Source organism: Bactrocera neohumeralis, chromosome 4 (genome assembly GCF_024586455.1).
Source record: "Bactrocera neohumeralis isolate Rockhampton chromosome 4, APGP_CSIRO_Bneo_wtdbg2-racon-allhic-juicebox.fasta_v2, whole genome shotgun sequence".
NCBI classification, from domain to species: Eukaryota; Metazoa; Arthropoda; class Insecta; order Diptera; family Tephritidae; genus Bactrocera; species Bactrocera neohumeralis.
The window spans coordinates 48,183,600-48,206,529 of record NC_065921.1 but is presented as its reverse complement, the minus strand read 5'-3'; the positions used below and the strand labels follow the sequence as shown (position 1 = coordinate 48,206,529).

At 35.3% G+C, this 22,930-nt stretch overlaps 2 protein-coding genes across 8 annotated transcripts in view; both read left to right on the top strand.

Moving 5' to 3' along the window:
* Nucleotides 1-16,131, top strand: part of LOC126754523 (long-chain fatty acid transport protein 4) — a 29,977-nt gene extending 13,846 nt beyond the window's left edge. For 4 of the 7 annotated variants that reach the window (XM_050466590.1, XM_050466587.1, XM_050466584.1 and 1 more), the window contains exons 2-7: nt 12,777-12,990; nt 13,054-13,544; nt 13,601-13,751; nt 13,809-14,203; nt 14,263-14,702; nt 14,763-16,131. In XM_050466590.1, the coding sequence (XP_050322547.1) occupies nt 12,794-12,990; nt 13,054-13,544; nt 13,601-13,751; nt 13,809-14,203; nt 14,263-14,702; nt 14,763-15,071 (1,983 nt within the window). In that variant the 5' untranslated portion in view covers nt 12,777-12,793 and the 3' untranslated portion in view covers nt 15,072-16,131. Of the gene's footprint in view, nt 1-9,381; nt 9,431-12,776; nt 12,991-13,053; nt 13,545-13,600; nt 13,752-13,808; nt 14,204-14,262; nt 14,703-14,762 lie in introns of all 7 variants that reach the window. The other 3 variants (XM_050466589.1, XM_050466588.1, XM_050466585.1) reach the window with 1 other exon arrangement.
* A 456-nt stretch (nt 16,132-16,587) lies between these two features.
* On the top strand, nt 16,588-17,696 carry LOC126755734 (tigger transposable element-derived protein 4-like). Its single transcript, XM_050468477.1, has 2 exons — nt 16,588-17,059; nt 17,116-17,696. Exons 1-2 carry the CDS (start codon nt 16,876-16,878, stop codon nt 17,694-17,696), a joined length of 765 nt encoding a protein of 254 aa, XP_050324434.1. The 5' UTR covers nt 16,588-16,875.
* The last annotated feature ends 5,234 nt before the right edge of the window (nt 17,697-22,930 follow it).

Genomic DNA, 22,930 nt, shown 5'->3' with positions numbered 1-22,930 from the left:
TTTACCAGATTTGGCCCCCGCGACTTCCATTTTTTTCCAGAACTCAAAAAATCTATACGTGCCAAGCGTTTTTCATCAAACGAAGAGGCTGTTGAAACGTATTTTGCAGATCTTCCGGATTCTCACTTCAGGGATGGGATCCGCAGATTCTAGGATCGTTGGAGCAAGTGTATTATTGTTTAGGGAGATTATACTGAATACTAAAGTGTATTTTGAATCACAAAATTGAGTTTTTCTTATCAAACTACAAAATTTATTGAACCACCTGGCAATTAAGATATAAAACTGTAATTTGGTACAGGGTATCGCAGTAGCAAGGCGCACTTGCAGGCAAAAAAATTTTAAAAAGTTGGAGTGGCCTCGCTCTCTAATAAGTTTAATGTACATATGTCCTAAACTACCATATTTGCGAACTTCACGAACATGGGCGAAACCAACCACTGCCAGTATTGAAATCAGGAAGCATTTGATATATCGGGCTACATCTTTGCACTAATAATTCCTTTAAAGTATGCCTCTTTATTACCAAAAGTTGTCCAAATCTAACCAAAACTGTTCAAGCCCCAGTTTTTTGACCGAAAATATCGGTCAATGTATGAAATATATGTATAATTGAAATTCAAATAAAAACATTTCCTGGCAATAGTATTTCTGTCTATCAAAAAAGGGTTGAATCGGGCCGATACTCCCATGATCCCCATATATACCTCATAAAGATTTTCGAACTTCCAGGTGACTCTATTTGAGTTATCTCAATGAAAATTACAGAACCTGTTTTACTCATAACATTGCTTCATTGGATTGGCCATTAAAGAAAGATTTTAAGAGATAACATTTATCGAATGAATAAAGACGCTTTTGGATGTTAAATTACGTTTTGTAAATCTAATATCTTTAAATATCCGGATTTTTTTTTCCAAAAACTCAATAATTAAAACATTTTGTGTTTTATACTTATTTTTTCCCCTATAGAAATAAAGATAAATTAATTCGAAATAATAAAATAACTTGATTTCTTAACTTATATTTCAAATCTGTGAGCGACTATCTTCTTGCTTCGTTTCTGATAGGAAAACCAATAAAATTGGTTTCCGTGACACCCGAAACCGATACAAATTCTGCTTCGAATATCAAACCAATAATATCAGAATTCATGGCACCTACTACTTTTTTTGATCGGTTTAGATTCTGATTCCGACAACTATCAGATGCCACAACACCCCTGATAATAGTCGTATATTTAAGCGTTTTATACGAACCCATTCCAAAACAAGTAAGGAAGGGCTAAGTTCGGGTGTCACCGAACATTTTATACTCTCGCATGATAAAGTGATAATCGAGATTTCATTATACGTCATTTACATATTTTTCAAATACCGTATTTTTGTAAAGTTTTATTCCGCTATCATCATTGGTTCCTAATGTATACATATATTATACAGAGAAGGCATCAGATGGAATTCAAAATAGCGTTATATTGGAAGAAGGCGTGGTTGTAAACCGATTTCACCCATATTTCGTACATGTCATCAGGGTGTTAAGAAAATATTATGTACCCAATTTCATTGAAATCGGTTTAGTAGTTCCTGAGATATGGTTTTTGGTCCATAAGTGGGCGAGGCCACGCCCATTTTCAATTTTTAAAAAAAGCCTGGGTGCAGCTTTCTTCTGCCATTTCTTCTGTAAAATTTAGTGTTTCTGACGTTTTTCGTTAGTCGGTTAACGGACTTTTAGTGATTTTCAACATAACCTTTGTATGGGAGGTGGGCGTGGTTATTATCCGATTTCTTCCATTTTTGAACTGTATATAGAAATGCCTGAAGAAAACGACTCTGTAGAGTTTGGTTGACATAGCTATAGTAGTTTCTGAGATATGTACAAAAAACTTAGTAGGGGGCGGGGCCACGCCCACTTTTCCAAAAAAAAACAGCGTCCAAATATGCCCCTCTCTAGTGCGATCCTTTGTGTCAAATTTCACTTTAATATCTTTATTTATGGCTTAGTTATGACACTTTATATGTTTTCGGTTTCCGCCATTTTGTGGGCGTGGTAGTTGGCCGATTTTGCCCATCTTCGAACTTAACCTTCTTATGGAGCCAAGGAATACGTGTACCAAGTTTCATCATGATATCTCAAGTTACAGCTTGCACGGACGGACGGACGGACAGACAGACATCCGGATTTCGACTCTACTCGTCACCCTGATCACTTTGGTATATATAACCCTATATCTGACTCTTTTAGTTTTAGGACTTACAAACAACCGTTATGTGAACAAAACTATAATACTCTCCTTAGCAACATTGTTGCGAGAGTATAAAAAGTTAAAAGTTAAAAGTGTCATAAACGCTAAAAGTGCCACCATAAATTAATAAAGAGATATAAAATGAATTTTTTGTTGCAAAATTGAATTAATGTGCGTTTTCTTTAATTTTAAATGAAAAATTACTAAAAAAAATTATAATATAAAATATTTTTTGGTGAAATGTTATTAATAAAAGCTTGAAAAAAGTCCATTATTTTTGAAGGGACTCTATATTTAGATGATTTTGCATATTTATTCGTGAAATGTTGTACTTAATTTTTATGCACACATTATTTATATAAACTTCAAAAAAAACTTTAAAATTAAATTTAATGAGTTATTTAAAGTTTCAGCGGAACTTTTTCAATTTAAACATCAAAATAACAAAAATATTTTGAGAGCGCCTTTTTTTGTTTCGTTGGGTGTACTTATGTATTTATCTTTTGAAATTTTGTTTAGTTCGCCGTTCACAGATTTCTGCTGTTAAAAAATCACACTTTGATTTATATGCAAAAATGAAAAAAAAATACTGTATTCCTTATTACCAGGTCAAACTTTGTTGTATGGTTACGAATTTATAGACAAGACAACTTGACATCTGCGATATTTCTGCCAGTTGCATCTACTTAATGGAATGAAGTACCCCGCTTCCTTAATTCCAGATCTTCGGATTTTTTTAATTTTTTGCCCGATCTTAACTTTTATATAATTCCAGATGTTTTCTATCGGGTTAAGATTGTTACTTTTCGTTGGCTATTGCAATACATCAATTTTATATAATTCCAGATGTTTTCTATCGGGTTAAGATTGTTACTTTTCGTTGGCTAATGCAATACATCAATTTTTTCGGTGGATAACAGCTCTAGCTGCATATTTTGGAGTACTATCATCTATTGATATCCACTTTACAGGTATTGCTTCAAATTAAAATGTCTCCATTGTTCCTTAGGATGTTTCGGTAAGGATACTGATCCATTATATCCGCGCCTGTATGTATACATAAATATTTACGTACTATTTCTAATAGAGGTGTGCCTCATTGAGGCGTCGCACATAGGAGCATTTGGTCTCAAAAACCGGACAAAATTATTTAAAGTGATTTTATGAATGAAAATGAATAAAAATGCATTATTGAATATAATAATGCAGTATATTAAAATAAAACGACTAAGGGAGGGCTAATTTCGGGTGCAACCGAATACTTTATATTGAATATATTTGAGTGGGAGGTAGTTCCGACCAGATGTTATCTATTTTTGCTCATCCCACATACTACTAATATGCCACATATTTAAAAAAATGTTCGCTCGGTTTCATTAAGGAACCTTACATACAATCACCAATCATATGGAGCAAGGTCAAGAGGATGTCCGAAAATCTTGGTAAAAGTTATGTGGGGGGGGGTTCAAGTTTTGGAGCAATTGTATCTATTCTAGGCGCAAAGAAACACTGTTATGAATAAAACATGTTCTGCAATTTCCATTGAGTTGGCGCAAATATTGGCGGATATATCCAGCATAAAGTCACCTATAAATTCTAAAATCTTTATATTAGGTATATGGGGGCTCAGGAAAGTATTGACCCGATTCAACCCATTTTTGACAGAATAAAATACTATTATCAAAAAAGGATTGTTAATTTTAATTTCATATCTCACACTTTGAACGATATTTTCGGTCAAAAATCAACTATCCGTAACGGTTCCACATGATCGGTACCTAGGGGCTTGAACAGTTTTGGTTGGATTTGGACAATTATTGGTCAAAAGGTGGCTCACTTTAAGGGAATTATTAAGTCAAAATTTTATTCCCTTATGTTATACAATGTTCGGACCGACAATGAAAACATTTTGAAAACACATTTGTATGTTGTGGAATCTAAGTCGTTCGGACCGACAATGTGTGTTTTCGATGAGTTTTCACTACAACTATTAATAGCTGCATTCTCTTGCTCTTGCAAGATTGCATGATGACATAAAATGAAAAATCCTATACCGAAATAAGCAAGGCCAAGCGAGCACCCATTGGTGCTGGTTTTGGTCTGACATATTTTACAGCCATTGCAAATAATTTTCTGCGTGTGTTTGTTGTTGTGCCGTTGCACCAAGAGGAAAATTCTGCAATTTCTGCACAGGGCAAGGTTTTGCAAGAGCATGAGAATTCCCCTAATATGAGAATATAAAGCGACAGCTGTATTTGTATATGGAATATAAACAAATATCAAGGGACAATTTAGGGCCGGCAAAATATGTCTTCCACAAACATCGGTTAAACTAGAGCAGGCACCAATTATAATGAGTGGAATGTAAGTTTTCAATTGGTTTTCAGCGAAAACTGTGTTTTCGTTTGACAGATTTTACAGGAACGAAAACACAAGTTTTCGTGCGAAAACCAGTTTTTCCCACGAAAACATGTTTTCGTCGTCGGTCCGAAGATAGTAACATGGAGTTTTAAATTGTGTTATATGGGAAGTAGGCGTAGTTGTAGTCCGATTTCGCTCATTTTTACAGATAAACATAGGAAAATGAAAAGAATGTTACGTTCAAAATTTTGTCGAAATCGGTAAGTCCGGTCCCGAGATATGGGATTTCACCAGTAAGAGGGCGGTGCCACGCCCATTGTCCAATTTTCACACCGGCTCCGATAGAGCCCCCTTATACTATCTATATACCACCTGTATACAATAATTTAGCAGGATTTCAGTATTTAATTTAAAAAAATAAATAAAGCAGTACTCATTTTATGCAAGGGACCAACCTAATTCAACGCGCTTTTCTTAAAGGGGGCGAAAGACGGGGAAAATGTTTAAACTTATATATTAAGTGGAAACCCTTTACTAAGAAAAATAATTCAAAGCTCGACCTCGCCCGACACTATAATAAAAATACTAATTTCTAAAAAATAAAAAAAAAATTTAGTTTTTTTAATGATACATTGTTTTCCCGAAAAAAAACAAAATAACCCATTAAATAAATTAATCTCTATATCATTAATATTATAAACATACCATGTTGTCCAGAATCCATAAAAAATATTTTCCAGAATTCACTTCACGCAACACAAAAAACCACTTGCAATTTCGAGAACAATAAAGAGTTTCGCGAATAAGCACATGCGTTCTGAACGAAATCTAGATTCCGACTACTTGTGTGCCAATATAGCGGGCTGAAGGTCATTCATTTTATCAGTTCATTGTAGAAGGGTTACTTAGGTACTAAAAAAATCAATTTTGAGTAGCATCGCTGAAGTTTGTAATTTTCATTTTTGTCCGGTTTTTGAAGGAAAATGCTCCTATGTGCGTCGGCACGATTCCGATTACTTTGGCGGTCGGGTGAAAAACACGAATTTCGGTATAAATGGGGTATCTACGGATGGGAGAGCTTCTCTACAGGAGGGATATGCAAAAATAATGTTGGGAACACTTATATTTTTCTAAAATATTCCCGATTAAAAATTCAAAAATACTTTCCAAGATTTTTCAAGCTATAATTAAGTGAACACTTTTTCCATATACATATTTATATGTATAATATGTGATTTATATTTAATAAACACAAATAAGTAAAATTCTATGCTAATATTATAAAATTTATATCATATTGGGGTGACTGAAGTACTTTCGCGTAGTACTCCTTTCTGCGTTGGCGGGCTTCGATCGCGCTTTAAAAAAATAACCCTGGTCGAGCCAATACCCAGGGTGACTGAAGCACTTTCGAGTAGTACTCCTTTAAAAAAATAATTCTGATCGAGCCAATACCCGGGGTAACCTAAGTATTTTATTATTTTATTACGTAATATTATTATAATAGGTTGTCAAAAAAGTCTTGCGGTATTTTCGTTAGTTGGCGCTGAAAGCGCGTAGTTCTAGTTTTATTCGTCGCATCGGGTCAAGCTATACCTTTTTGGAAAGCTCATTTCACGCGCTAACACATGTTTGATTGATTGTCATTTCTTTTAAGTCGTTCGTGAGTTATAGCGTCGCAAACATGGAGCAAAATAAAGAGAAAATACGGCATATTTTACAGTACTACTACGATGAAGGCAAAAATGCATCTCAAGCCGCCAATAAAATTTGTGCAGTTTATGGACCCGATACAGTTTCCATTTCCACCGCACAACGATGGTTTCAACGTTTTCGTTCTGGTGTAGAGGTGGTCGAAGATGCGCCACGCTCCGGAAGGCCTGTCGTCGAAAATTGCGATAAAATCGCTGAATTGGTCGAAAGAGACAGGCATAGTAGCATCCGTAGCATCGGTCAAGAGCTGGGCATGAGTCATCAAAAATTCATTTCAATTACAATAAAAAAAAAATTCGATAATAATACCGCAAGACTTTTTTGACAACCCATCATAATATTACTTAGTTGTTTATTAAATTTAAATAAAAAAAAATCCATATGCATGGAAAGATTGTTTATACCTATTTTAATTCGAAATATATTTTATAGACACACTTGTATTTCTTAGAACTAAGATTGCTAAATAAAGGAAGAGGAATTATATTGTACTAGAGAAATTCAGCGAATTGCTCATATTTGCTTATTATCATATGGCAGCTCCATTTCCTCATAATTGTTACCTCATAAATGATGCTCACTACGAGTGTAAAAAGTGATTTTTAAAATATAGATTTCTTGCTTATAAAACCTGCTAAAAGTGAATTTGTTTAAATATTTATAGTTTGTTCAAATGAATTTGAAGTTAAAAATGTGCATAAAGTGTGTTAAATGTAGTGAAATAGCTTGTTGAAATGTTCGAATTTTGGGAATTTTGGGAATTTTTGAAATTTAAAGTCGAATATCTCATAAATGAAGCCTTTGCGGTACCTACTTGTATAGCCCTATATATTTTTTAATCAGGAAGACTTCCTCTTTCCAACGGTACCTTCAGATCGCGGCGCCAAAGAAATCGGAATTGTGCCGAGGCGTCTTCTGCCATAAATACCAGCTGGATACCTGTAAGTAAAATTCTTCATTAATTTCGGTCATAACGCTTAAATGAAACAACCTTAAAGTTTCTCACAATTGTTTCCGTGATTTGAGAAGGATTTTCCGCGTTTTCCAAGAGTTCATATGTATTTAAAATTTTTAGGTAATTTTTGACAGCTTTTTTGCTTAAACGCGTTTTGGTTCGATTTTTGCTTATTCCAAAAATGGATCAAAGAATCCATGTACACTTTCGCGTGAAAAAAAATTAAGTACGCGCACGCATTCCGCATATTGACTCTAACATATGGTGAAGCTACCATGAACAAAAGCAACGTTTATCGGTGGTACCTAATGTTCTCAGAGGGTCGAGACGACAAGCATCATACCAGGCTTGGTTGCGATTGTACGACGCAATATATCTGGGGGTGATTACTTTGAAGGGGACAAAATACATTTAGTAGTTATTCATGAATAAATAAACACTTTCCTGGAGTACAATGTATACCTCTACCCAGTTATTATTATTTAAAGTAATTAAAATACCACACCAAAATCAATACCTTTCTTGTACAACTTTCGATTTTCAAATGATTAATTATCAATAATAGTCAACTGAGATACAAGTACATACATATGTATATTAGAATTGGGAAGAAGTTAACCAAAATGTCCCAAATCTGTTTTACTATTCCGAATTATTAACTTTTCGAAAGGGTTTTCGAATTTGAAGAAAACTCGGAAACAAATAATATTAGTGATATAACACGTTCAATTTCTTTGTAGGACTAACTTTCACACGTAACAGAAACTTAGATTTAGTTGAGCTTTTCCACTGCACATACTACACATGTACATATTAATTTGTAAGCGCTGATTTAAAGAAGTGTTCGAGACTTGTTCGTTTCTTTACTTTTGTGTAATAGCTCCTGATAATTTTCGTGAGCTTATTAATAGGATGTGATATCTGATTTGCATGATTATTGTTTTCATACCACTTTATCAAGGTATTGACGAATTCAACTGCTTCCAATAAACTAACTTCCTGCTGTTGCATATTCTCATTGATAACTGGTTCTTCAACTTCTTTGTCAGGCACTTCGAAATCTGCGTCAACTTCGTATTTTGATCGTCGTTCCAATTTTTGATGTCTTCACTGCTGTCGCCAACCTCACTCACCTTGGACAATAACGATTGTACCTCCCGAAATCGTTTGAATTCATCCAATACTTTTGCGATTTAGCATATTCCAAAAGTTTTCAAATTTGCAATGATTTTTTCTGCTTTGTTGACATTTTTTAAAACACTAACTATAAACAACTCACATGTTCAAAAGCCCATGACACACAATGTATGTATATACCTCACGACACCGACAGTAATTTTTTACATAGAAATTCGAGGAATACATAGCAATTGTTTTTCTTGCCAAACAAACGCTTGGGTTCCAATAAAAATAAATAAGTTCAAAAAAGTTAACTAAAATTTAACTTTTTAGAGCGGTACGTGGACGCTAAAAATCGGTCAACTTAGCCGAAGGTTTAACTTTCTCGCGAGTTAACTTTTGCGCAATTCTACAGTATAGTATATCTCTAAAGACCTGCATTATGGCACTTATCAAAAAATTGCCACAAACAGAATATTAAATTGGGTAAAGGGGTCATTAAGCCGGTCAATGCAAACGCTTAGATAAAAAGTGAAGCTTTGACATTTATTAGAAATAAGTTTACCTCAAATATTTGCACCAATAAGTGTAATATTTCTCTGTACCTAACTGTATAGTTTATACCCATTCATTTGAAAGAGATAATTTTCAAAAAATAAAGGCCAAAAAATGTTCTTTCGAATGGTAATAATCATTCCCCATTAAAATGGAAGTTTCTGTATTTTTTCTTTTAAAAAATAAAGAATACCGAAATGAATCATCTTTTATATTCATTTCTACGAGTATGTTTATTATGTATACACGCTAGAAGATTGTCAATCGTGCGCTGGTCTTTGCACTCTTAATGAGAGTATTGACTCTGGTGTCGTATTAAAAATAAAAAAATAAAGACATCAAATGTAGTTAATATTATATGTTAAATGAGAGATTATACTACAAATGAAATCAGTTAAATATGCACTTACTAAAAGACATTCTTTACTGATAGGTTCATCGCAAAAAGTTGCCGAACTACTTAAACTTACTTATATGAAAATGTAAGTATTAAACACAAAGGCATACAATATGTATTATATATGTAGTTACTTTCAAGTTTTTACCTTAACTCCGATTAAATAGTTACATCTTACGGTTCCTGACGGTCAGACTGCAAAATCAGTCATTTTATAATATGTTTTTTAGTATACTTAATGATTTCAATATTGGTAAGTGTATTTTGTATACTTATCTGTGAGGAGATTTAGATACCCACATCCTGAACAATTTGGTAATAAAAACAGTGGAGCTAGGCGTATTTAGCCTCACCGTGCAATGACGCCACTAACGCGAGATAAATTGACTATCGAGTATGTAGCTCAATGTTGTAGTAGGCTTATTTACGCATTTTTATTTCAACCGATGCGGGTGTGTCCGTGGATTGGAGAAAGAGCAGACCTCCCAAATGTACATATACGGTATCTGGGGCTTGAAGAGAGGTGGTACTAGGGAAATCTTTTAAAGGCGTGTGGAATATTTTCAGGTATCTAAAAGTTTTCACTATAGTAATAGTTTTTGTGCTGATATCGCACTTCTCTCGCTTAGTTTTATTATAACGGTATATGATCATATAACGCTGTAAAGTCAGTCACATCTAATTCTATAAACCATTCATGACAATTACAGTGGCTCTGTTATCTTTTAAAAGTTATTCAATTTTATCGTGCTATTCTCCGACAAGAAAATGTTTATATCATAACAATCATCAATTACCAACGAATTAGTATTTAACTATTGCTATTTTATACAATGAACAGGGTATATTAAGTTTGCCATGAAATTTGAAATACCCTGAAGAAAGCCTCGGGAGACCCAATCAATTATGTACATATGTACATATGTAGTAAAAGATCCATTTGTCCGTCAATGGTACAATCGGCGAAATAATTGTACTATATGACGAATCAAAATTATGATATATGCTTACTTTAATAAATGTACTTGTGAAGGGTATTATAGCTTCGACATAGTCGAATTTGCCATTTTTCTTGTTCAATAGAAAGTTTTGCTAAATCTGAAAGTATTTCCCTTCCTTCCAAATTGCGAAAGTTTAAAATGATCGGGTACACCGGGAACTTAGTCCATTTTTTAATCTGTCTTTATTTATTTAATCCTCTTTTATAAAGCATATCAAAAAGCAATAAATCTTAAGTATATTTCAAACTAAACAAGCTCAAAGTCAAGGTCAATTGAGTATATTTGGTAATAAGTTGAATTTTCAGTACGAATGTGCAGTGGTGAACCCTTTATCGCTCAAAGGTTTTTGATTGGAATTCTGCATTTTGCGAATGTTAGTTGCACAGTCACACCTCACAGAATACAATACATCCAAATCGGTTTATTTACAAAATTCGCTGTTCTTATTTTCATACTGGTTATTTTGCTTAATATATCTTGACACTCTGATCGAACATACATATGTTTATATGTACATACATACATATATTACGGCGTACTGCAGAACACCAACTTTAATCGGTCATTCATCTGATATGAAATTTGCTACTTTTATCCATAATTACCTATTTTTTAAATAAGACTCCTATGTTTTATTCAATTCGAAAGGGAATATCCTTTTAATTTTATAGAAAAGACCTCTATGGCACACTTAATTGAATATTTTTCTGAATTCGTTAGTAAATTTATAGCCACGTTTTGCCCGAAACCCGAAATAGGATTTTGGAATTATAGTATTTTCATGGAGGAAAGGAGACATCTTTGATAGTAACATTGTCCAACTGTTTTAGATAGACATATCAAGACTAGTAAAGGAATGTGTAGACTACTTAGCTCTGGTATCGGATTATGATTAGACTGGGTTAGGTGTCTGGCCACAGCGGTATTGCAGGAACCTGCAAAACGTATGAGCGGTTCCAAGGTCTTTCTGGACCTGCGTAAATCGTAGGAGATTTCTTCGCCCTCAGCAAAGTTCATCTGTCAATGGTTGCAAGACACTGGACACTGTGCTGAGTAGCTACTGATAGTTTTTTATATTTTAACCGGTTCATTCTTTGGAATGTTAGACCGACTTAGCTTTATTCGTACTGGAGAAGGATCAGTACATGTTTCGACAGTTACACGCGATCAATCAATATTGTAGATGAACGCAATCGGACCATTGCCACAAAATTCCAAGGCAATAATGACCTCAAAATGTTAAAAAAAATGTGCGTGACATCGCCCTTTAAAAATATTAATATACATATCTCACAAACTAATAGAGCTGTATCAACCGAATTAGTCCAGGACAAACCTTTTTGCCACCTCCTGCTACAAAGTGGAAATGGGTGAAATGAAATAAACTACCCCAAATTAACTAAATTCGTCAGAAGCATTAAATTTTATAACTTAGATTCTACCATATGGTAACTATGTGTGTGAAATCCTATTTCCCTGGACGTATTATACCAATTTCAACCGAATTCGATATATGACATTATCCCATTAAAAAATAGGCGAAATGATCAAGTTTTTTACTTTATTGCATACAAATCAAACAGCAATTATGCTATCGGAATAAAACTTTGCGCAAATAATTCTTTTAAGATATGTCATTGTATGCCTAAAAATTGTTAGAACTGAACCATCAGATGCCGAATATGTGATTCTCAAAGCCTCTAGAGTATTCGTCATGAAACTATTACCATATTTCCTTGTCAAATCGAGATGACGACATTACAGATGGGCTTAATCCGACCACTGCCACACCCACAAACCCATTTCATATGAAGGTCTATTACTAAGTCGTTAATTAAGATACAAAATCATAGAAGGTATATATATAACAGTGGCAAAGCGTATCTGTGGCTAGAAAATTTTTTAAAACGTGGCCGCCGGAGCATATTCTAAGAGGTTTAATGAGCATATCTTTCAAACTAAACAAAACAATGTTAACCAAATTTGCTGAAATGACCAATTCTTTATGCACTGTAAAAATCAGATGATAATGACGCCCACTCCCAATAAAAGGATTATATTAAAATAATTACTTTGGAAACATTTAATTTTGTTCCCGAAATGGTACAGGAGGCCTTTATAGGAGTCGGTATCAAATTTGGACAATGTTCATTAGTTTAGAACTTTTTGACTTAATACTTGGTTACTGAAAATTGTTGGTCGAGTTTGGAAGATAAATTGATACAGATTTTGCTTTCTTTGCTCAGCGTTAAACTTTGTACATGTAGATTGAGATAAAGAACCGTTGTTACACTACTTATGCTGGCATACATTTCTCCATCTAAAGTTCTATTATCGAATAGTTTGAAATCTATCAATGGCGTTCTTTTACGTTTTTAATTTTGGGCCGTTTTTAATAGCCAAATTTATCATTATATTTCCTTTGAATAGATTTTAGATTGAACAAAATGCAGATATTGTTGGAGTTGAATTTTAAACAACGCAACTCCACCCGTTTGGTCATACTTATTTTTGGATTATTGGCATTCATAGTATTTAAAGACAGTACTAAGGGATGCCTGTTTTTGGGCGCTGCATTGGCTTTAATGTTTAGGAATCCGACGTATGTGTACGCTTTCGGGAGTACGGTTAAGCGTGATATTATGTAAGTTCATTTTTTTTTTTGAACATAATGCTATTTTTAGCTGCTTGATTTGAATAATTTCAGAGCTGGATATCGTTTTCTTAGAATGAACCTCTTTATTATGCTCATGGAACGAAAACAATGGACAATAGCACGCATATTTCAAGAACGTGTGAAGAAGCAACCGAAGAAGCCATGCTTTATAATGGACGATCGGTCGCTTAGTTTTCAGTGGATAGAGAACTATACAAACAAAGTAGGTGCATATTTCAAAGCACAAGGCTTGAAACATGGTGATTGTGTAGCTTTAATCATGGAGACCAGACCCGAGTATGTATGCTTGTGGCTTGGTCTCTCCAAGATCGGTGTCGTAACAGCTTTAATTAATTCGAATCTACGACGCGATACCCTACTGCATTCCATCAAAGTGGCAAAAGCCAACATAATAATTGTTGGTACAGAGCTCAGCAAGGCTTTGGAAGAAATTTACGATGAGGTGGATATCAAAACCTTGCCAATTTACCAATTTAGCGATGAAGAACAACGGGATAACGATAATTTTAAGCTTTTTAAAGGTTAGCGTGTATGTTTTTGTTTTTTGGAATCTACAGAATAACATGATTACACACAGGTGCTGTTGATCTCACCGCCGCCCTAGAGCTACAGCCAATAGAGGATCTAAGCGCGGACATTGCGGCTTGCAGTACAAAGGACAAATTATTATTCGTCTACACTTCTGGCACTACGGGATTACCAAAGGCTGCTGTTATAAATAACTTAAGGTAAATTGAATCATTATATCTCACTCCCGGACAAACTTGATGCCTGAATGTTTTTAGATACTTATTTATGGCTAGCGGAATCCACCACATGTTGTCTCTTAACGCCGGCGATATTATTTATACAGCGTTACCACTGTATCACACGGCTGGAGGTATAGTCGGTGTGGGAAATGCGCTGATTCATGGTTGTACCATTGTAATGCGAAAAAAGTTTTCAGCATCAAATTTCTGGAAGGATTGCATCAAATACAACTGCACTGTAGCTCAATATATTGGTGAATTGTGTCGCTATTTGTTATCCACATCACCAAAGCCAGAAGATACACAACACCGACTACGCTTGATGTACGGCAACGGTTTGCGTCCACAAATTTGGTCGCAATTCGTATCAAGATTTAATATTCCGAATATTGGAGAGGTCTATGGCTCAACAGAGGGAAATTCCAATCTCGGTATTATTTATTACTTTAATATTTTATGCACTTAATCAAAGTGGCATTACCACTTTCAGCCAATGTCGCCAATCAAGTGGGTGCTGTGGGTTTCGTACCATTAATTGCGCGTTACTTTTATCCAGTGCAAATCATTAAATGTGACGAGGAAACTGGCGAACCCATTCGCAATGCGAATGGATATTGCCAAAGATGTTCACCGGGAGAGACAGGTTTGCTCGTAGGTAAAGTGAATCCTAAACGAGCGGTAACTGCATTCAATGGGTATGCCGACAGAGAAGCATCCGAAAAGAAGTTGCTGCGAAATGTTTTCAGATCAGAAGATATCTTCTTCAATTCTGGCGATATGGTGGTTGTGGACATACTCGGTTATTTCTACTTCAAAGATCGCACTGGTGATACATTCCGATGGCGTGGCGAAAATGTCGCCACACAAGAAGTGGAAGCGAATATTACGAACGTGATTGGTTTAAAAGATTGTGTGGTGTATGGGGTGGATGTAAGTTTCGCTGTGATGCTGTAGTGATTATTGTCTCAATATTTTTACAACTCTTTAAAGATTCCCTACGTAGAAGGCAAAGCTGGTATGGCAGCTATAGTTGATCCCGATCGCAAAGTGGACATGCAACATCTATCAGCTGGCGTTCGGGGAAGTTTGCCAGCCTATGCGCGACCGCTTTTTATTAGATTAATGAACGATATACCACGCACCGCTACTTTTAAACTGAAAAAAATAGAGCTTTCCAGAGAAGCATTCGATATTCGTCGAGTCAAAGATCCAATATATTACTTAAACAAAGATGGCATATATCGCTTCTTGTCTGAGGAACAGTTTGAAGATATTTTGCAGGGCAAAGCCGGACTGTAACATGACACTTTAGCAGCGATTAATCTTTCCATATTATTGTATATACATACATACATTCATATTTTTATTTTTAAAAAATCAGGTTACTGTGTATATATGTATATAGTGAATGAAATAGCTTTGTTGAACAATTTAGCACGTGATGCAAGAAGAACCTTTAAATGTATGTATACTGTATTTTTTTATAATTCCATGACTTAGGCCGTTCTCTTCTTTAACACAATAATATTTTAGGATCTTTAAATAATGGTATCTTTTTTTCTAATAGAAAGACAAAAGTATCGTCAATAGATTTTGAAATTACTTCGACCAATTACGAATAAATACGTACATTTTAGATGCTCTGCTTGATATTACATACAGCAAAACTTGTAAATTTGTTATGCAATAGCTGCAAAATAATTGCAACCCTATGGCAGTTGTATATTACATATAGACACACATATACTTTTTGCTGGTATTTATGTTTCTGCAATGTGGTGTTCTCGTACTCTTGCATACTTTGGTCATAGGAGTTTTGCACTTCATATAATCGTGCGTTCTTACAAGAGCAAGAGAATCCCCCCTTTTATGCAGTTAGGTAGAGTTTCATTTTCGCTCCATTGCTATTCATTACTCAAAAAGGTTGGTTTTGATTTAAGAATGCAATGTTATAAAATTAAAATGTGCTAATGTAAATTTTCTCTTTGAAGTCTTCGTGTGCATGATAATTGAATGCGAATAATTTTATAAAGTTACCTTCAAATTAATTTTACCAATTTTAGTACAAGTTTACAATACAATAATAATATGAAACCTACAACACTACAAACCTCTAACATAACGTGATATATACATATGTACATGTACATACATTATATATATGAATACAAATTTGATACTTTAATACCAATTTATTGAAATCTTAAGCTAATAATTGTAATTTTATTTTTATTTTATAAATGTACAAAGAGGAATATACAATTCAAATCTATAGCTACGTACGTATGTATGTATGTCGAACGGTGATGAATCTAGGATATTAAAAAAATTAAATATCGACTTAGTCGTGAACTATGTATGTATGTATTTTTTGTCTGTTTTAACGGGTTCAATAGTGTTACAGTACGCTCCGCGCATAAGAAACCCGCTTATAAGAAAAGTCCGTTTATAAGAAACAATTTTGAAACACCTTGGACTACTTAAGTATTTTCATCTAAATAAGACCGCTTAAAAGAAAAACCGCTTACAAGAAAAAACCGGATAAAAGAAATTTTTTTCCCTCACGAAATTTATCTGCCCATACAAAAAAAAACGTCCTAAAAGAAATAATTTTCAAAACTTTGTGCTGGCAATTTTATATCTTAAAATAATCGAAAAAAGCAAGAAATAAAAATGGGAAAAATTAAAAGAAACGCTTTGCCAATTAAAACAAAAATCAAAATTGTGGAAGAAGCAAAAAGCGGCAAAGCCCGAAGCGAAATCTCAAAAAAATATAATATTGCAAGCGCGGATAATCATTCGGTTTTAAACTTCAAGCAAAATGTTCTTCCAGTTTTAATACAGAAATATTTATTAGAAGATATTTATAACGCCGACGAGACAGGCCTATTTTATAAAGCTCTTCCGAATTGTTCATACATATGTCGCGAGAAGCCAAGCCGTAAGTGGACTTAAGACATCAAAAGAGAGAATCACATTGCTCTTTATAACCACTGCGACTGGTACAAACAAATATGCGTATGCCATCGGAAAATATAAAAACCCAAAGTGTTTTCGAGGTGTTATCATTCCTATCCCATATACATTTAACAAAAAAGCGTGGATGACTAGTTGCATCTGGAGAGAAATTATAAAAGAGTTTGATGATAAACTGGCAGCAAAAAATAAAAAGATTCTACTCCTTATTGATAACGCTTCATGCCACAAATTGGATTTCACACCAAAAAGCATTGAAATTGTATTTTTACCACCGTGTACTACAAGTCTAATTCAACCTTTGGACCAAGGTTTGCTATACCAGCATTTGCCACTTTTAAGTTTCATGTCTTTTTATTTGTTATAGGTATTATTCAGTCTTTGAAATCACATTATAGAAAGTGTCTAGTTCGCGAACATATACTAGCAGCAGAAGGTGGATTTATGGCTAATTTCTTAAAAAGCGTTAATATTTTGAGAGTCTTGGACATTGTCAGGCGCACTTGGTGGCTCGTGACTCTTCAAACAATTCGAAATTGTTTTAAAAAGGCCGGAATTTACGAAGGAATCCTTGTAATGGACTCAAATGATAATACTACCTCAGAGAATATTTATTGTGAAACCGAAAGCCGTGCCTCAAATGATGATTTTTGCGAGATTCAAGACAATAACTCTTTTTTATTTAAAAATTTAGCTGATTTGGAAAAGGAGAACTGTTTTGGGGCTATAAACGAAAATGATATAATAGACGAAATACTAGAAGATGAGAGTGGAGATATTATAGAAGACTCTGCAGGTAGTGCAAAGCCACCTAGCAGAGAGGAAGCGCTACAAGCCTTGTTTGTATTGAAGCAATATTTAAATGATGATGATAACTTAGTAAATATTGAGAAAATTCTCTTTAATGAACGTGACAAATCTCTTGTTCAAAAAAAAAATAATAAATGACTTCTTTTCAACGTCAAAAAAAATGATAAATTTATATGTACATAAACAAAACATGCAATATCTATATATATAAAAATCAATGCCACTTTCTTTGTAATTTCATCACTCATAAACGGCTGAACCGATTTGGCTGATTTTTTTTTGTTGTATTTGTTATTATTAGGAGAAGGTTATTATGTAAGAAAAAATTACGAAAGTTGCCGGAAAACCCCTAAAAACAGCCCTTTTCTTTTTCCCATACAAACGTTTTATTTTGTATGTATATACATAGTATGTATCTTCATGAAATCAGAAGTTGTTCGCTGTGGATCTGGAAAGGGTGAGATATAAAAAAAACCATATACTTTTCATAAGGAAAAGTCGAAAAATTGGAAATTTCCAAAAAGTGACTTTTCATACAATTCTTTATTGTTTTGTTTTTCAATATTTTGATTTGTAAATTATTTGAATCGTTCAATTTCGGTTGCTTGCTTTTTTATTCCGGCTATTTAAAAGAATAATTATTGAAAATTATTCAGTGAAAACTTTATGTGTGTTTCAAACGAAGTGATCATATAAGAAATTATTTTAAAGAAAATGCCGGCACGTCCAAAATCAAACACAGGTCGACGGACTCGAAATACTCGGGGCGTGTTGTCACAAAGTGCAGTGCGACGTCCACGAAACAGATTTGAAGAAGCTCATCATGCAAGAAATCCAGCAAGACCTAAGCGAATACGACGTCGTGTTTTGGAAGATATGTTCCTTGCTGCATTTGATTACGACCCTTCAATCGACTATAATGTACATGGATATATTGGAATGATGGATGTTATATGCCCACATGGTGAGCGGCTAAATTCTCGGGTGAAACGGCTGGAATGTGTTGCGCTAACGGGAAAGTAAAATTTCCGGAATTTGAACCGCCTCCTGAAACATTACCATTAATACAACTCATAAATACAAAAATTATATTTCAAATAATAAGCATTTTTTCAAAATTTGAATATTTCATTTCTTCAAAAAAAAAAAACAATAAAAAAAACCTCACTTCTATATATCTATATATAGTAATCTAAGTATTTGCAACAAGGGCGATAAGCCAACATTTACTTTCCCAAGCTCGGATAGGTTTCCGGGGTGGGAGGAAGTGGTTGACCTCACGCTATCAACAGACACAGACAGTCTCGTTGTGGATAACTGGAGGGTATCCGATGAGCCTTCCATGTCGGATCACTCTTGGATACTCTTCAGCATCCGCGAGAAGTACAGTGCGCCTCTCACATACCGGAACCCTAGAAGAACGGCATGGGGAAAATTTACCAGTATAGCAACAAAATGCCTTGAAAAGGGAGGCAACAAGAGTATCAGAAATCCTGAGGAATTAGATTCAGAAGTAGAGAAGTTGGAAAAAATTTTAACCACAACTTTTAATAAATCTACTCCGCTAACAGTTTTGAAAAAGAGAAAGTCTCTTCCTTGGTGGAACAGTGAACTTAAGAGTTTGAGAACACAACTAAGGAAAACTTTCAATGAGAGTTTTACAACCAAAATCTGGCAGCCATATAAAGACATTATGAAAGAATACAAAAAAGCAGTCAGGAAAGCTAAAAAGGACTCATGGCAATCTTTCTGCACATCGATAGAAAGTTGCAGAGAAGCCGCTAGGCTGAGTAAAATGCTATCCAAAGATCATATTAACACTGCCTACATTAGGGCTGAGGGAAGTGATTGGACCTCCTCGGCAAAAGAGTCCCTGGAGGTACTAATCACAACGCACTTCCCCGGGAGCCAGCAAAAACCTTCAACGAGGGTTCAACCAGAACCACCGCTGAATGCAGCTGACTATCGAAGCCAAATAGTAGACAAAAGTAAAATCAAATATGCCATAAACAGTTTTGCACCATTTAAAGCGGCAGGTCCTGACGGGATTATGCCCATAATGCTGCAAAAACTAGTAGAACCAATGATTCTAAGGCTTGAAAATATATACAAGGCTAGCATTCAACTATCTTACATCCCAAGAAGTTGGAAAAGGAGTAAAGTTGTGTTCCTTCCAAAACCAGGCAGAAGAACACACGAGAATGCCAAGGATTTTAGACCTATAAGCCTTACCTCCTGTATGCTGAAGGTACTAGAAAGGCTAATAGATCTACACGTAAGAGCAATAATGGCGGAGAAGTTATCGAAGTCCCAACATGCGTACATGAAGGGCCGATCAACCGAAACCGCCCTTCACGAGGTGATAAGTGTAATCGAAAAATCACTACACCACAAACAATACACCATGGCTGCATTTCTAGACATAGAGGTCGCCTTCAACAACATAGAAGTAAATGCGATAATTAATTCTCTGGCACATGGTGGCATAGACGACACTGTGTGCAGATGGATACTATCGATGCTTGAGAATAGGAAGATTATAGCTTCAAACGGCGCTGCAACACAAACAAGCTATGTGAGTAGAGGAACGCCTCAAGGGGGGGTCCTCTCTCCGATTCTTTGGGTTGCAGCGCTGAACGAAATACTACTCCAACTAAACGGTGAAGGAGTGAAAGCAGTAGCGTATGCAGACGATATAGTGTTGTTGGTTTCAGGCATGTTTCCTTCAACAGTCAGCGAGATTATGGAAAGAGCACTTCGTAGGTTAAACCTATGGGCTAAAAACAATGGTCTAGGAGTTAACCCGAACAAAACAGAACTGATGCTATTCACTAGCAGAACCAAAATACCTCAGTTTCAACTTCCGGTACTAAACGGTACAACACTCACTCTATCCCCCACAGCTAAATACTTGGGGGTGGAGATTGACACCAAACTGTCCTGGAAAATAAATATAGAAAAAGAATAAACAAAGCATACATGGCCTACTATACTTGTAAGAAAATCGTCAACAAGAATTGGGGCCTTAAACCAAGTATAATCATGTGGATGTATACGGCTGTCATAAGACCTATACTTACATATGGAGCTCTGGTATGGTGGCCAGCGCTAAACAAACAATACAATATTAGAAAATTAAATGGAATACAAAGAGCAGCATGTGCGGGTGTTACGGGTGCAATCAGGTCATGTCCGACTGATGCGCTCAATGTGATCCTGCATCAACTACCAATGGACATTTTTATTCACAAAACAGCAGCTATTGCGGCGATAAGAATAAAAGAATTGGGAGGTTGGAAACAGCTGAACTACGGACATAGTGTAATTCTAAACAAGTTCACTATTAACAAATCAGACTACATTCTCCCAAAGCTGGATTTCAGTAGACACTTCCAGGTGAGGATACCATCTAGACGAGAATGGAGAAGAGGTTCAATAGTAGAGGAAGATACCACCTCAGTCTATACCGACGGGTCCAAAATGGACTGCGGAGTGGGCACGGGGGTATTCTCCGCTGATCTAGGCATATCTCTCTCTATACGTCTACCGAACTCGGCTAGCATCTTCCAAGCAGAAGTACTAGGCATAGAAAAAGCCTGCGAGGTTCTATTAGAAAACCACGGAAATATACATAAAGCATACACATAAACATATTTACGGACAGCCAGGCGGCCCTCCTGGCATTGTCTTCACCCATGACAAATTCCAGTATAGTTCACAGCTGCTTGATCTGGGTTCCCGGACACAGGAACTTTTTCGGTAACGAAAAAGCAGACGAGTTGGCAAAGGCAGGAGCTTTCCTCAATGAATCCGAGGCGGAGCTAATACCAAGCCCGCTAGGATCGATAAAAGGAGAGATCAATAGACAATTTCAGCAAATTGCAAACAACAGGTGGAAAAACATTACAAAATGCGTCATAACTAAACAATTATGGCCAACATATGACAGGAAAAGAACAAATGATTTATTAAATAGGTCAAGAAAAAGTATTTACAGAATAACAGCTACCACAACAGGGCACTGGCCATTTGAGGAACATGCGTCCAAAATGGGATTGCCCTACAACGATATCTGCCGTGGCTGCGGAGTAGCAGGGAACAAGGAAACAATTTTCCACTTTCTCTGCGAATGCCCAGCTCTAGCACAGATCCGACACAAAACACTCGGAATCCACCAAGCACCAAATCTTGAATGGATTTCCACCAAAAGCATATCGGACATAAGTAGTTTCATCGAAACCTCAAAATGGTTTGAGAGAGAAGGTGAAACGTAATAGCAGATACAGGTGGTTCTACGAATAGTGTATCAAAATGGCACATCAAGGCACCATTTATAACTGAAGAAGAGCTAAACCGATCAAAATTGGTGGGGGAGGTAGCTTAGATCCAGAGTGCTAATTGATACCCGATAGGGCTGCACTCCAAATACCTACCTACCTATATATCTATATATGTATGTATATAAAAGAAAGTTGTTGTTAGTTACACCATTTATAACTGAAGAAGAGCTAAACCGATTTGGCTTAAAATTGGTAGGGAGGTAGCTTAGATCCAGGGTAAGGACGTAGGATACCTTTTATCTCTTTATGTCAAAATTTAATACAACTCATATATACTAAAATTATATTTCAAATCATAAGCATTTGTTCAAAACTCATATTTGCAGGAATCATTTGAATATATGCCTACAATTTTATACAGATTCTTCTTCAAAAATAATACAATTTCTAAGTATGTATTTGTAATAGTAGAAAGGAACTGCAACTAAATACACAGTTCAATGGATTATAACTGGCTCAGTAATCAGTCCTTGAGTATGTATTATACAACATGCATTCGAAAAGACTGATGTCATAACCTTTCCATCCGACTTTTTCGTCTTTCCACGCCTAAGAACCGGTTCATCATATGCAGTTCACTAGAATGACAGTCGACACACACCGACGCAAAAATTCGGTTTTATTACGATTAAAGAGCGCTTAAATACTTCTCAGAATCAGTTATTCGTTGTTTTCATTGGATTATGAACTTGTGAGGCACCCACTTTGCACATTGCTTTCGAATCTTTAGAGCATCTTTGTCCTCGGTGCTCAATTCGCCTGTTTCCAGCTTAGAAAATATCTTTTCAACGGTCGATCTCCCTGAGCCCAAATTCAACAGTATTTTCCATCCAAAAGCAATGCTTTATTAACAACCGAAATGCTTTATGATCCATTTTTTTGTAAACTAACACAAGTTGCTTCACAAAAATGCTATATCGCATTAACAAATAGTTATTATCCAACTAATAGAAATCATATAGATGGTAATAGTAGTATTATCTATCAGCCACAGTGAAGCGTGGACGGGTCCTCTAGTTTATTATAAAAAGC